This window comes from Colletotrichum abscissum (assembly GCF_030869225.1).
Source record: "Colletotrichum abscissum strain IMI 504890 chromosome Unknown Scaffold_34.1, whole genome shotgun sequence".
Taxonomy (NCBI): domain Eukaryota; kingdom Fungi; phylum Ascomycota; class Sordariomycetes; order Glomerellales; family Glomerellaceae; genus Colletotrichum; species Colletotrichum abscissum.
The window spans coordinates 216,448-229,702 of NW_026850254.1; the positions used below are offsets into that span (position 1 = coordinate 216,448).

The following is a 13,255-nucleotide window of genomic DNA, read 5'->3' on the forward strand; positions in this document are numbered from 1 at the left end:
ATTTGCTGGCTCGCGAGGGCTCAGGGGTAACGTGCTAGCCTATGATACCAATACAATAAAAACACAATGGCGCAGACCATTAGCCTTTGAAGAGGCGTAATACAAATTCGACTATTCATACCGCTCGCGAACAAGATTTGTCGTCTCTTGCTCACGGTTCCTCCACGCGCCCTACTGAACAAATGTCCTCAAAGCAGCTCTTGCCGAGTACAAGTGAAACAGAAACACGCTCCGTGATTCTCTGCGACCTAAAAGAAAACTCCAGGCGCCCGCCTCCGTACCATCTCGGTACTCAAACAATATCATAGCACAAACAACTCCGTCTCCATCTAAACATCCGCGTAGAAGGAGGAAGCCTCCTTTACGCATCGCTCATATCAGTGTCAGGCGTAACGAGGAAATCCGCTTCCTCGAAATCATCCACGACAACGTTCTCCTGCCCCAGCCTGGTCTTCAGACTACGACGACTCTTCCTCGGGACAGCCAGCGGACGAGCGTTGGCCCACCCAGACGGGGCCAGGCTCCGCGGGCTCACCTCGCCCTCCAACCACGCCGCGCGATCCGCCCACATCTGCACCGGCTCGTCGCTCTCCTCGTCGTGAGCGAAGAAGCGCTTCTTGCTCCGTCCGTCGCTGGCCGTGCTCTCGACGCTTTCCACGCTCTCTTGGGAGCTGCACAGGCCCGGCATATCGTCCAACCCAGGCACGCTGCTGTCGTCGAGTTCGTAGTCGTCCTCGTCGCTGGAGTGGTGGACCGGCTGGCTGGAGAGGCCTCCGACCTTGTTGATGCCGCAGAAGGGCAGCAGTTCACGTTGAGAGGCGGCGCTGCGGTGGCGGTCGGTAGAGGTGGTGGTGATTGACCGGACGACGGGGGTACGGCGGTCCGTGGCGTCGGTCCACAGCTTGAAGCTGCTGTAGGATCCCGTCTTGTAGCCCTCGGGCACGGACTTGCGGACGCGCATGCCGACGGAGAGGAGGTTGGATTGTACGTCCGAGGGGATGGTTTCTTGAACGTTGGGCGAAGGACCGGCCGGGGGAGGAGCTGGGCCAGATCGGGTGCTGAAGAAGGAGGTGATTTGGCGCTGGGAGGGGTCGCTTGATGCGCCGGCGAAGAGACGTTTCGTTCTCGGGGCCGACATGGTTGTGATGAGATTGAGGAAGTCGAGAAACTAGCTGAAGTTGACACAGTCGGCCTTTAGAAGACTGGTCGAAATTGACGTTGAGGAAGAAGCGTGGCTCGTCGTGGAGGCTGTGGTCCAAGCGTTGACTTCTTCCAGGTCGGCGTAGGAAAAAGTATCGTGGGATGCAGTTCGGTGGTGTAGAGTGGAGAGTTTCAATTCGTCGACCGAAAAAGCGTAGGAGGTGGTAACCGTAGAAACGATCGCAAGCGAGAAATGACGTACAGAAGCGAGAGAGGATATGTCGTAGAAGAGAGATGGGCGGGGAGGAGGGGAGAAAGAAGTGGTTGGGAAGATGATGGGAGATTAAGTTGATACGAGAAGAAGGGGGAAGGAAGGGGTGGTGGTGGGGGATACTGAAGGACCTGGGCCGCTGGGTCGGGCGGTTTTCCAAGGTTGCGAGAAACGGGCAGCCCAGAGTGGCAGAGAAACGGAGGGACAACGCATGGGACATCCGACGATCCGCGGCAGCTGGGCGATTAGGCGAGAGAAAGCGCGTCTGGGCGTGTTTTTTCGCGAGACTCGCGCGGCCAGAGCCCACTAAAATCACTAAAAACCACTTTAACTGTGCTGGTGGGGGACCATGTGCCCTGAAACTGACATTGACCGGCGGATGATTGGCGCCCCTGCGTTCCATTCCCATTGTTCCCATTGCCCCCTTCCTTGGTCGGGGCGGGTTTCTCTTATTCAAGTTTGCTGCTGCTCCACGGGCCGCCTCTTGCCTCAAGGAACGGGAGTCCGTTTGACAACGGGCGACACGGCCTCTTCAGAATCGGCCGAGAGGGCAAAGGAGGCGGAGTTTTATCTCATCCATGTTTTGTATTATAATGAGATTTTGAACAATGCTTCCCATTACGATTGTTGCATCCTTCTATTCTCACTTCCTCTTGCCCTTGTGGGTTAAGCGTCGGTGGTCATGAAGGTCGTGTCATCTAGCATGCCATCGCAGCAAGGTGACGCATTTAATAGACGATCATCCTTAGAAACGGCCTTGATGTGCGCCTCCATTGTCCAATTGAGGCAACTGTATACACAAACAGGGCACTATGCAGGCCGTGATGAGAAGCTCTAGTGGTGCAACAGCGAAAGCGTTGTTCAGAGCATGGCTCAAACCTTACCTACCCTCTTGAGGCCTTACAGTTTCAACGTTTTCTTTGGCAGATGTTCTGTTCCATGGAGAGAAAGCTGCCAAGGCATCCCTGGGCTTTATCAATACCAGCATCAGGCTCTCCAAATTAATGGTGTGCCACTGATACTGGCACTAGGCCGCGGAGAGCAGTGTTACGCAAAGTTGAGATATACTCGGTGATCCAGCCATTTGGAGAGCCACGGAGAGGCCGGTGTGAGGTGAAACAAATCTTAAGGTCGAGACACACGAGCCTGCCCTCACACGGCCATGCATCTTCACTAGCAACTCCAACATTCAAAATAAGTGGACAGCCAGTGGGGATCGTCGCAGATCCGTCAAGGTACACGCGAGCACGTCACTTCACCACATTCAAAGACACACCACAAGATCACGAGAAAACCACATTATCAAGAGGCCGGCCGGGGCTTTTGTGGAAACCATTGAATTTCGCAAGCAGTGCTGATTCCTCCGAAACTCACTGCACTCCGGGTATGAAGCGATCATCAACCAGCGGTTCCACGTCCTCACGTCCAGGTCATCCCGTGGGCCACCCAAACGCTCATGCGGAAAGCCATTTCCAGCTGTCCACCCCCCATGCAGAGAGATGACATAAAACTCCCATTGTCGTGTACTGACTGAAGAAACGCAACGCATCAAAAAGAGACGGGCGTCGGAACGAGACAGAGAATGAGGGAGTGTGTGCGTGGTGAGTGATTGGTTGCCTTTTTGTTTGCTTGTTTTGTCGGCCGCGCGAGGAAAGAGAAGAAAACTGAGGAAAAGATGCGTCGATTGGTGATGCAAAGGATATCCGGAGACCCCAAACGCCCCTGTGTTTTTTGGTCAAGAGATTTTTTTGGAAGCTCCATCTTCTATCCGCAAAGGTGTCTGATTATGTTCTGTTCGAAGACAGCAGACTCTAAGAGCCCGTGCCAGGGTTGTCTATACGCCCATGCCCAGGTCGCTTGCTTTTGCAGATCCGAGATGTCCCACCAGTGATGAACCGTCCAAGTCGTTAATACCCAAGGGCTAAAAGAAAACCGTCGAGGCGAACAGTTTACTTTCTGCGGAAAGAGCAGCCCTCAGTGAGTCTCGCCTTACCACCGGTAGGCTGGCAGAGGACGGTGGTGCATCCCTGGCAGATGACGACGGTCTGGGCGTGGGAGAAGACGGTGGTGATGGTGAAGCAACCGGGGCACTTGACGTCCATGAAGAAGGAGCGGGGCGCGGGCACAAGGGTCTGTCCAATGTGTGAGTATCATCGTGTCTGTCACCATATGTTCGTGGTGTGGAGGGGTAGGGTAAGGTGAGGTAAGGTGAAGATGTTGTGAGGGTATCGTGGGTGTATCGTACCTTGAGCTTGTGCTTGCGGGCCTCGGCGGCCGGGGAGGGGTTGAGGAGATCAACGGCGAGAACCTGGGGGAGAAGCCATCAGCATGATGGTTCCTTCATCAAATGTCGCATGCGCAATCGTCGTGTCCTTCCTCCACAGCCCAGCCGTAACCATCTTTTCCTCCTCTTGCCATGATATTTTTTTTTTCGCCACTCGCGTGTTCCCAATGCGGTCGGTTTGTTCGGGTTTCGTTTCGTCGTGGAAGAAGACAACATCACACGGGTGATGCCAGGCATAAAATGCCATGGCAGCAGGAGGGCCTTACCATCTTGACTGATCTGATCGAGGATTGATTGATCGGTTATCGGATGCGAGTGCTGTCGGGCTTGACGGGAATCTGGTGGTGTTGAGAGAGCAGATTGTAGCACTCGCAAAAGAACGGTGATGATGGGGTGGTGGAATTGTGAGCCAGAGAGGGGACCCGTCCGCCAAAAATCCTCTCTCCGAGGACCCACATTAAAAATTTAGGGGAGGACAGTGTGCCGAGGAGGGCTGGATCACGGGACTTGACGCCTACACTTGACTATCGCCTGTGATTGGCTGCGGACCTGTTGCCCCGGCCATCTTACCTAAGGCAAGTGCACCCGTAAACAGCTTGGTGAGGGCGGGGTGTCACCGCTGGCCTGGCCGCTGGTCACCTTGAGCCGCTTCCATGTTCCATGTCATTCTCTCCAGGCAGTCGGGTACTTAGGCATCTGCGATATTAACCTGCAGCCTGAAGTCACTGCCCATATCATTAAGGTGTCAGTAGCATCCACCAACATTTAGCCTCTGGCCTCGGACACATAAACACTCTCACCTACGTACCTTACTGCACTTACGCTTGCTCGCATACAAAATACCGTCACAATGGCAGCGCCGATGGACCAGAGGATACAAGTCCCAATCGATGATCCCAATGCAGATACCGAGTGGTATGTTATCTCGCGACAGCTACTCGGCGACTCCTGACACGTGCTGCCAGGAACGACATTCTCCGGAAACATGGCGTCATCCCAGAGAAGCCTCCCAGCCCGACTCCCATGATCGAAGAGGCCATCGCGGAAGGTCGCAGGTTAGCGCATGAGAATCGACTTGAGGGCAAGGATCTCGACGAGCTTGATGAGCTAGAGGATGACGAAGATGAGGCATTCCTGGAGCAATACCGTCAGCGCAGAATGCAAGAGCTCAACGAGCTTACCAAGAAGGCCCTCCACGGCACCGTCTACCCGATTTCGAAACCCGAATACTCGCGCGAGGTCACAGAAGCGTCCAACAACGGCCCGGTCTTTGTCAACCTGACGTCATCGCTGGGCACAAACGTCGAGTCCCGGGTGCTATCGGAGCTTTGGAAGCAGGCAGCACAGGAATACGGAGAGATCAAATTCTGTGAAATGCGGGCGGATAAGGCCATCGAGAACTACCCCGAACGAAATTGCCCAACGATCTTGGTCTACAAGAACGGCGACATTGCTAAGCAGGTTGTGACACTTGTGCAGATGGGGGGCGTCAAGATCAACATGCTTCAGCTGGACAACCTGTTGGTGGAGGTCGGCGCTGTACCAGAGACGGATATGCGCGTGGCCAAGCGCCGGAGGCAAGCAGAAGACGAAGAGGAGGAGAGGGCGATGGGCAAAGGTATCCGACAAGGAAATGTGTCAAAGTCCAAAGGACACGACAGCGATGATGACGACTGGGACTGAGAGGTGTCCTCCGTTATCAGCGTCAATGTACCTACCGCGATGTGGGATTACGCCACGGATGAGATGAATGGGACGGGATTGACACCTTTCTCATCCGCAGATCCTACATCATGCGCAGCTTGACTCAACACGGAGTTCTGTGCCTCCACATTCACGAAGTCATGTTACTTGCAGGCCTCTTCTGTGCCTTTCTCCCGCAATGAGATATTATGCTCTTCGGAACGAGGACTCGCCTCAATAGAGATACCAGGTCATACGTCAATGGGGAATCTGACGGTTACCAAGGAATAAAACTTGATCACCATGCGACCTAGGAAGCCTTCGGACCAAAGTGAAAAGCTATGCGCAACGGGGGAGAGTGTCATATGCAGCTGGTGCTAAAGTGTCATCGTATGACGAGGGGCTAATCTTGGTTCCTGGATTTCGTGCATCTGATGCCCCGCGTGTTACCGCTGCGGAGACCCTGAAGGCTGAAGATAACGGCTATCGATTGGCCTGTGCATGGGTGGGGTTCAGGGTGTCACGACTCCCGGGGAAGGAAAGAAGGCTAGGCCGCTTTTGGGCAAGGGCTTCTAAGTTTCGGGAGGGCCAGTAGGCAACTGTTGGTCGCGTCAAGACGTAAACAATGACCTTTTTTCATGGCTTTTCGAGAGACTTTATAAGTTGATAACTCCGAGGTCTTTCCAGCTTGCACTTTGACAGCTTCTGGAATTCAGTACAAGGGTGTTCGGAGCTATCTTCGGAGATCGTGTGAGCGGAATACCCCTGTGGGACTTGACCCTGGCCGAACGCGTTCGAACCCCCACCTGCGTCACGACACGCGCTGTCCCACCCGCGGGCGAGGGTCGTGGTGGCGGGCCTCGGACGAGAGCTTCCCAATCTCTTGGTGCCGGCTGGACCTCGCACACATTTCAGACTCGTTTCTCTTACATCTTCTTTCCAATCTTCGCCATGGCCGACGAACCCAGTCTTCCCAGCTTGTTGCCGTCCATCTCATGGAACGCCCAGACCCAAAGTTTTAGCAATAATCCGAGAAAGCGGAGGTACAACTTTAAAAGCCACTCTGTCGCGCCGCCATCATGGTCCAACTCTAGTGATCCTGCCGTATTTTCCAGCGATGACGACCCAGGTCTGGACAACTATGTCGAGGGACGGCGAAAGAAGAAGAAGTATGTAGGCTCTTGGTTCCACCAGCAGCCTGCCTCTTCCGATTCTGCAACCGGGGAGCCGCGGCCAGCGCTGAGGGGCAAGCGAACCTTGAAGCGCGACCTGGACAGTGGTGTCTGGATGGGCAGCGACAGCACAGATGGCGACGAGAGCGTGATGATGCCCGATCTGCCGACGCAGTCGAAGCTACCTCAGCTCGACCGGGTAATGGCTCGGCGGCGCAACGTTATCTCGGCCGAGGAACTGGAAGCGCGGGAAAGGGTACAGCAATGTTTGGACTCTGGCACCGAGTACATTGATCTATCGTGAGTGTGCGACCCAACTGCAGGCACCCCAGTAGATCTGACTGTAAACAGCATGATGGGACTCAAGACTCTCACCGATGCTACCATTCGCCCTCTGTCCGAATTCTCCTGCATTCCCATTGTTGCCGAAGGAGTACCGTTTGAGCAGAAGGATCCCGCTTTGCAGCTGTATCTGTACCGCAACCCTCTGCAGCGGCTTCCAGGGGCCATATTCGACCTGGAACACCTGACAGTGCTTTCGCTCCGTGGATGCCGACTACGGGAGCTGCCCCCTGCGATTGGCAAGATGCGAAGTCTTCGCACCCTGAATCTAGCCCAGAATTTGCTGAGATACCTCCCGGCCGAGCTTCTGGATCTCATGGCAGCTCCCTCCGCCTTGGAAGAGTTGCTTCTACAGGGCAACCACTTCTTCCAGGCGGCTGAGCGGCCTGCGCTGGCTGACTTGGAAAGTCTTGAGAGCGGCGCTTCTGGGGGGTCGGAACTGACCGAGGCATGGAGACCCGGCTTTGACGGTGTTGCAGGCAGGTTTATCGTGCGATCACCAGTCCACTATCTCGATAGCTCGGGCTTCTCGCACTCTGAGTTCCGCCTTGACCCGGAGGGAGTGATCGTGCAGACGGAGCGGATGGACGACACTGGAGACAGCACATCCCTCATCTCCCCACCGTCATCGGCACCCTACCACTCAAAGTCCGCTGGGAGAAGCGTTCCGGGTGCAAAGGGAAGTCGCGTTCCTAGTCTGATGGAGTTGGCACTACGAAGTGCTTACAAGAGCTCCGACCTCGGCGAACTGCCCGACTACATCCCTGATTCGCTGCCTCACTTGCAAGCCCTACTCGAGCGTGCTGCCGACCAGCGTGAAGTTGGCGGACTTACTTGTTCCGCGTGCAAGAAGCCCTTTGTGGCACCCACAACACAGTGGCTGGAGTGGTGGCAGGTATGCCTTGTCGAGAGCAGGCAAACCCAAGAAGGTCATGTCGTCAAGGCTCGCCCCTGGACGGATTTGGATGAAGAGAACGAGGGGGCTGTTCCGTTCTTGAGGAGAGGATGCTCGTGGAAATGCGGCCCTGCTAGTTTGAAGGAGGGACAGTGGACGATTGCTCCTGCTAGCAAGGCAGAGTGAGGGCTGGGACATGAAAAATTGTTTTGGATCATCTTTCACATGGCGCTTGTTATTGGCACGGAGTTGGAGGCAGACTGATTTTGTGTGTGTTTGAAGCTTTCTGTTCAGGTTCCAGGTTGCGTTGTTCGATATATCCAGTTTTCTTAGCTGAAGCTCGTTCCAACCCCTTTGCATATCGTCCCTTTGTTATACCATTCCACCGAAGGCAAGATCTCTGACGCCACCCATCTCGCCGTCTGAGCATGCAAGCTGCCATATCCGAATGGCTTATCTGTCCTATCCTTCCTCATCCTCTCCCCTAGGTCCAACTGCGCCATGTCTTGACTCGCAACCTCCACGTCGTCATCACTGCCGCTGCTCGGCGCAGCAGCACGTGGGAACGACGTTGTCCCTTCCGCCAAAGCCTGGAAGATGATAAGCTGATCCTGTAAGAACTTGTCCACCGTCGAGCCCGGTATCGATAGTTCACCAAGTAGACGGCAAACGACCGCGCGGCTGATGGCCCACGCGAAATCGTCGTGCTCATGCCCAAGTTGTCTACGCCGGCTCTGCTTCGGAGACGCGGACTCGTCGCAGCCCCAACGTAGCATCCCAGAGGCGTCCTTGGCTACCAGGAGGGTATACAACCGCTTGTCGTTGCCCGAGTCCTCGACGTGCTTGTACACCAGCTCTGCGTGGGGAAAAGCTCCGGCGATTTCCGTTGCTAGTGTTTCTTGGAGGATGGCCTGCTGGTAGGAAGGGACGATCATTGTGACGTCTATGGAGTGTACTACCTTGCGACGTTCGGAGGGGGTACCGTCGTATGGGTTCGATAGGGGAGATAGCTGACGCAGCGGCTGGCCTGGCTTGAGAGGGTGAATCGTGAGCACGATGGAGCCCCTGCTCTGCGGTCCTTTACTCCATCCGCGCGCAACGAGTTTCCGCTCGACGAGTACGCCCACGAATGAAGATTCTAGGCGTGGGAGGAGAACTTGGTCTAGGTACTCGTACGAAAGCGAGAAGTCTACATTCGTCCCACCCTGGATCTCGAGCTCGATGGGTCTGGCTTCGTCTCCGCCTGCGAAGAGAAGGAATGGGAGGACGGCCTGGAGAATCAGGAGCGTGCTCGCCGCGCTCGTATCCGCCACGATCTTGATCTTGCGGGACTTGTTGACGAGAGCAGCAGAGGGGGAGAGACGGGGGATGAAGGTTAGGGTGCTGCTGCCTACGGAGAGGCCTTCTACCTCTGCGTCTGTTGCTTCTGCTAGCCACCGGATTGCGGTGACGTGTTGGGCTTTGAGACCTGTATTCGTTGTTGTTAGTTTACAGTGTTGGTTGAGATGGGCTGTGTATAAGTGAACGCGTGGATGCTCACCGCCTCCTTTGCTGCTACTGCTGTCGCCTTTCTTGCTCCTCCCACTTCCACCTCCGCCACGCGAAGGACGATTCCCTCTTACGTTTGTGATGCGGACTGGCTGAGTGGTGACTGCTGCGAGGGCTATGGCGACGCGGACTAATTGTCCGCCTCCTTCGCCGGTCCGCCCGTCGATTTCGATAGGTTTGCGGGACATGCTTTCTCCTGATTCGGATTGATTGTGTATGTTGTATAATGGTGATACTTGAAACTTTGGTTTACGGGGGTAAGCGGTGCTAGGTACTTGATGATTGGGTGCAAGTCCGAGAACTAGCGGAACGTCCGTCTTACTTAGAGTCAAGTCGCTGGCGCAGGTGAGAATCGGCTGCTTTAGTTGCTGAAGACGAATTTTCTCAATGGGCCATTAGGGGAGGGATGTTGAAGTAGCCGGATAAATAGGCGTATCCAGCTTTGAGTTTGGATGCCATTTTGACTCACGCCGAATGTCGGTTAGGTCCCTCGTATTACTTGAGCGGCTAACTACAACCACAAGATCCGCTGCGGGTAAGTAACTAGGCATCAGTTAATTAACCCTTAGTGACTCAAATCCTTCGTATGCTGGAAGATGAACCACTTCGCATTCGCCTACAAACTGCGCCCCCAAGGAAGTGGCATGCTCACCATGTCAGTGTGAGGCAACGCTTCCGTGTTTATGGCTAGGTACAAAAGCAGACCGAATTCCTGGTTCTCTGTCACAATTTCATGCAATCCAACATTGGTTCTTTCACTGCTTTTCATTATCCAACCGTTTGCTCCTTCAAAGTGGTGTGATGCATTTGGCACCTGCCGCAAACAGGAGCCAGAAGTCTAAGTTTCGGCGAGACCCGCCAGAATCGGCGCCGCTTTGACCTTACCGGAGACAAATTCAACCTCACCTCTTCCCTTCCACCTTGAGGCCTCCAGAAGGGAACTTGTTGATATTGCCATGGCCGACTACGAATGCCGGAGATATAGCGCGCGATGTTCTCTTGATGAGGCGACTTTTCAGCACAGCATTGCTTTGCCCCGGGTGCAACGGAGATCTTCGCTGCAGACAGGGGTCCGTTCAGGACAGAGGAACCAATCACCGCCGCGATGATAGGACAATGTGCACTGCATTCAAGGTTCAACCAACAAACCAACAGCCGGCGGCGCCGGTCATAGGGCGCAGCTGAGACGCTGTGAAGGCCGAGACTCCGGAGCCGTTTGCCGCCACGGGGCGCAGCCTCAGACCATTTGTGGCACTCGCAGCCCAATGCCGCCGCCGAGTCATGGACAACGACGACTCGGAGGGTCGACGTCGTACCGAAGAGCGAGGGCGAAAATTTCTCAAGAGATAGGGGAGGCGAAAAACAGAAATGATTTGGAAGAGGGCGGACGACTATCTTTATAAGTTACGGATCTCCTTGCTGTCTGCCTGGACCCAGTCAGATTGTGATTCGATCAGAACAGTTAATCGGCGAAACACCTCAGAACGAACCACTTACTGGCGACCAGTGATGTTCGAGGCAGCCTAGCACGGCATAACAATTTTAGGTTTCGACACGGCAGACAGCCGCAAAAAGCGCCGCTTGTTTGAGTCACTCCTTTGACTACATGCCATGGAGTCATGAGAGTATAAAGACCCAACCCGCCTCATAAATGGACGATGCACCGGACACTTTGCAGTGTTGTAAAGTAAGATATGTTATACAAGTCTATTGAATTATGAACCACGCCAGCAAACGATGTCGAAGGATAGCAGAACAAGGATACGACCTGACAACCCGAATATCAATGTAAGTCAAACCTATCGAAGCATTTCCTCCTGTTACCCCTCTCCTCACTCCTTGGCTTCAGATGCTATGATGCGACCCAAGAACAAATACATTCTGCGCCGGACCGTCTTTTTTTCTTTCTTCTTATTTTTACTCTTTTTTGTTTTACTTCTCAGTGGTACTCGCGAACCACTCTCTGTTCTTGGAAGGTGCAAAGTCTATGGCAAAGGAAACGGTCTATAGTCAACACAGCAAGCCATCGACATATCCAACTGAGGCGAGTCTTGATGAGCCGCTACAAGTGTAGCCGGTCTCAAGCACGACTGATTCACGAGAAGTCAGCAGAGATATGAACAAGTGTTAGACGATGATGCGTACCTAGGCAGGCTTTGGCACAGAGCAGGCTCTATTTATGACGACGAGACGAAGAGGAGTGATGCTTGCTTCCGGATGATGATGAACCCCCGCGTCTGTCGTCCCTTCTACTTTGACTTTGGCTTTGGCTTTGACTCTGGCTTTGGCTTGGAGGAAAGTCGATGTCAAGGTTGAGGGCGTATGTGGATGTAGAATGATACGGCTGGGTTGCTGCCGATGGTTGACCTTGGAACGATGGTTGACCTTGGAACTTCTGGTCGAAGTTGGCGATCTGCTCTCTGGGGTCGATCCGATACGCTGAAGGGGGCTGCGCGGTGCCTGGATGATCACGAGCGTATTTAGCGCTTTCGCGACGACTGGAAGCCAACTTTGTGGCCCTGGGATCACTGTACGGCATGCCACTGTTCTTTTGTTAGGACAAGTCACCGAGATACGTCAATGCTGGGACGAATTTACCCTGGGCTTCCTGTTGAGCTGTTCCATGAATGCTGACTCAAGCTATCGGTGTAGGAGGGCTGCATCGTCGACGTCGACGACGAGGACGGATAAGCGTATTGTTGCGATGTGGTTGCTGGCCCGTCGTTGTACTGCGTGGTTCCGTATCCTTGGCCTTGACCATACGACGATGAAGCCGGGGCCGTCGTGGTCTTCCTCGATGACTTCCGACCGGAGTCTGAAGATCTATGGCTGCTCATGTTGAAGATGGTTGGGTGCGTTTGGATGCGCCTGGATGCTTGGGGAAAGTGTTGATAAAGTTGTTGAGTTATCGTCCTTCGAGACTCAGTCGACGGCAACTCTGACAGAGAGGGCGTCTTACTTTATACAGTAAAGACTTGGTCTGGGAGAAAGAGTCACTGAGGACCCCAGGCAACAGCGGCCGCGGCGCACCCAGTGACATCGTCAAAGGTATCGCACTAGCCACTGGCTAAGCCCTGGTTGATTATCCACTTCTTTGGACGTCAACCCGGGCTAGGACTCTTCGTTACGCTGAATCCGTGCGGCCCTTGTCAGGTGTTTTTGGGAATCCGGGCAGTGACACTGAGGCCCCTGGGCAGCGGTGCCGTTTCACCAATGGACATCGGCTCGCCGGAAGCTCAGCTGACTCGTTCAAAGTTTCGATGATGAACAAGCAGCCGTCGGTGGCTACCATGGAGGAAAGGAGGAACGGCGAATTGGGAGTGGGGACGGAGGAATGGTTCGCACTTGGTTCGCAGAGGCTAAAGGTGACGCCTAGCTTTGCTTGCGGGCAACGCTGTCACCTTACCGCCGCCGCTGTTGAGTAGGTGTCAGTCCTTAGGCACCGAAAGCTTGCCATCAAAGAGCACCCGAAGCTCTTGATAGAGAAACAGAAGAGAGGAAAGAAAAGGGCCGTGCCTTTGAAAAGGGGCTGAGCTGTGGCATGGCTGAGTACGCCTAGAGATACTGCAGTGAAGCTTGCTGCTTTCACCAAGACACCTCAGAACTAGATGCTGATGACAGCATCATAGCACATTCTACGCCGTACACAGCCCCAACCCAGGTGCTGGGAAGACTCCCCCGAGAGTGAGCGAGAGAAACATTGGGGGTAAGGCCATTGTCAGCCTGAGAATCAGCCTGGGATGAACAGCCCCGTCGAGCGAGCATGCGGCAGCGTAAGAAGTCGACAAAGTCAAATCGCAAACGACAAAATGGGGTGGCAAAATTACGATGAATAGTTTGCGCAATGGAGCAAGGAAATAGTGTTCCTTTATGCTCAAACATGCTCGGATGACCTAGGTATATCTTACAGAAGGCGGGGT

The 13,255-nt window shown here is 54.3% G+C and overlaps 6 protein-coding genes across 6 annotated transcripts; 2 read left to right on the forward strand and 4 right to left on the reverse strand.

Annotated features, from left to right (window-relative positions):
* Positions 1–361: 361 nt before the first annotated feature.
* CABS01_11874 (ribonucleotide reductase inhibitor) lies at positions 362–1,138 on the reverse strand (the record flags this gene model as incomplete). The annotated part of the gene is made up of 1 exon (XM_060545228.1): positions 362–1,138. One exon carries the CDS (start codon positions 1,136–1,138, stop codon positions 362–364), a length of 777 nt encoding a protein of 258 aa, XP_060397093.1.
* A 2,222-nt stretch (positions 1,139–3,360) lies between these two features.
* CABS01_11875 (40S ribosomal protein S27) lies at positions 3,361–3,829 on the reverse strand (the record flags this gene model as incomplete). The annotated part of the gene is made up of 3 exons (XM_060545229.1): positions 3,361–3,543; positions 3,657–3,719; positions 3,794–3,829. 3 exons carry the CDS (start codon positions 3,827–3,829, stop codon positions 3,361–3,363), a joined length of 282 nt encoding a protein of 93 aa, XP_060397094.1.
* A 716-nt stretch (positions 3,830–4,545) lies between these two features.
* CABS01_11876 (phosducin family protein) lies at positions 4,546–5,378 on the forward strand (the record flags this gene model as incomplete). The annotated part of the gene is made up of 2 exons (XM_060545230.1): positions 4,546–4,610; positions 4,661–5,378. 2 exons carry the CDS (start codon positions 4,546–4,548, stop codon positions 5,376–5,378), a joined length of 783 nt encoding a protein of 260 aa, XP_060397095.1.
* A 951-nt stretch (positions 5,379–6,329) lies between these two features.
* On the forward strand, positions 6,330–7,973 carry CABS01_11877 (leucine Rich Repeat family protein; the record flags this gene model as incomplete). Its single annotated transcript, XM_060545231.1, has 2 exons — positions 6,330–6,850; positions 6,902–7,973. 2 exons carry the CDS (start codon positions 6,330–6,332, stop codon positions 7,971–7,973), a joined length of 1,593 nt encoding a protein of 530 aa, XP_060397096.1.
* Positions 7,974–8,116: 143 nt separating this feature from the next.
* CABS01_11878 (RNA 3'-terminal phosphate cyclase) lies at positions 8,117–9,523 on the reverse strand (the record flags this gene model as incomplete). Its single annotated transcript, XM_060545232.1, has 2 exons — positions 8,117–9,255; positions 9,328–9,523. The coding sequence occupies 2 exons, from the start codon at positions 9,521–9,523 to the stop codon at positions 8,117–8,119; spliced, it is 1,335 nt and encodes a 444-aa protein (XP_060397097.1).
* A 1,985-nt stretch (positions 9,524–11,508) lies between these two features.
* On the reverse strand, positions 11,509–12,172 carry CABS01_11879 (uncharacterized protein; the record flags this gene model as incomplete). Its single annotated transcript, XM_060545233.1, has 2 exons — positions 11,509–11,878; positions 11,934–12,172. The coding sequence occupies 2 exons, from the start codon at positions 12,170–12,172 to the stop codon at positions 11,509–11,511; spliced, it is 609 nt and encodes a 202-aa protein (XP_060397098.1).
* Between the last annotated feature and the right edge of the window lie 1,083 nt (positions 12,173–13,255).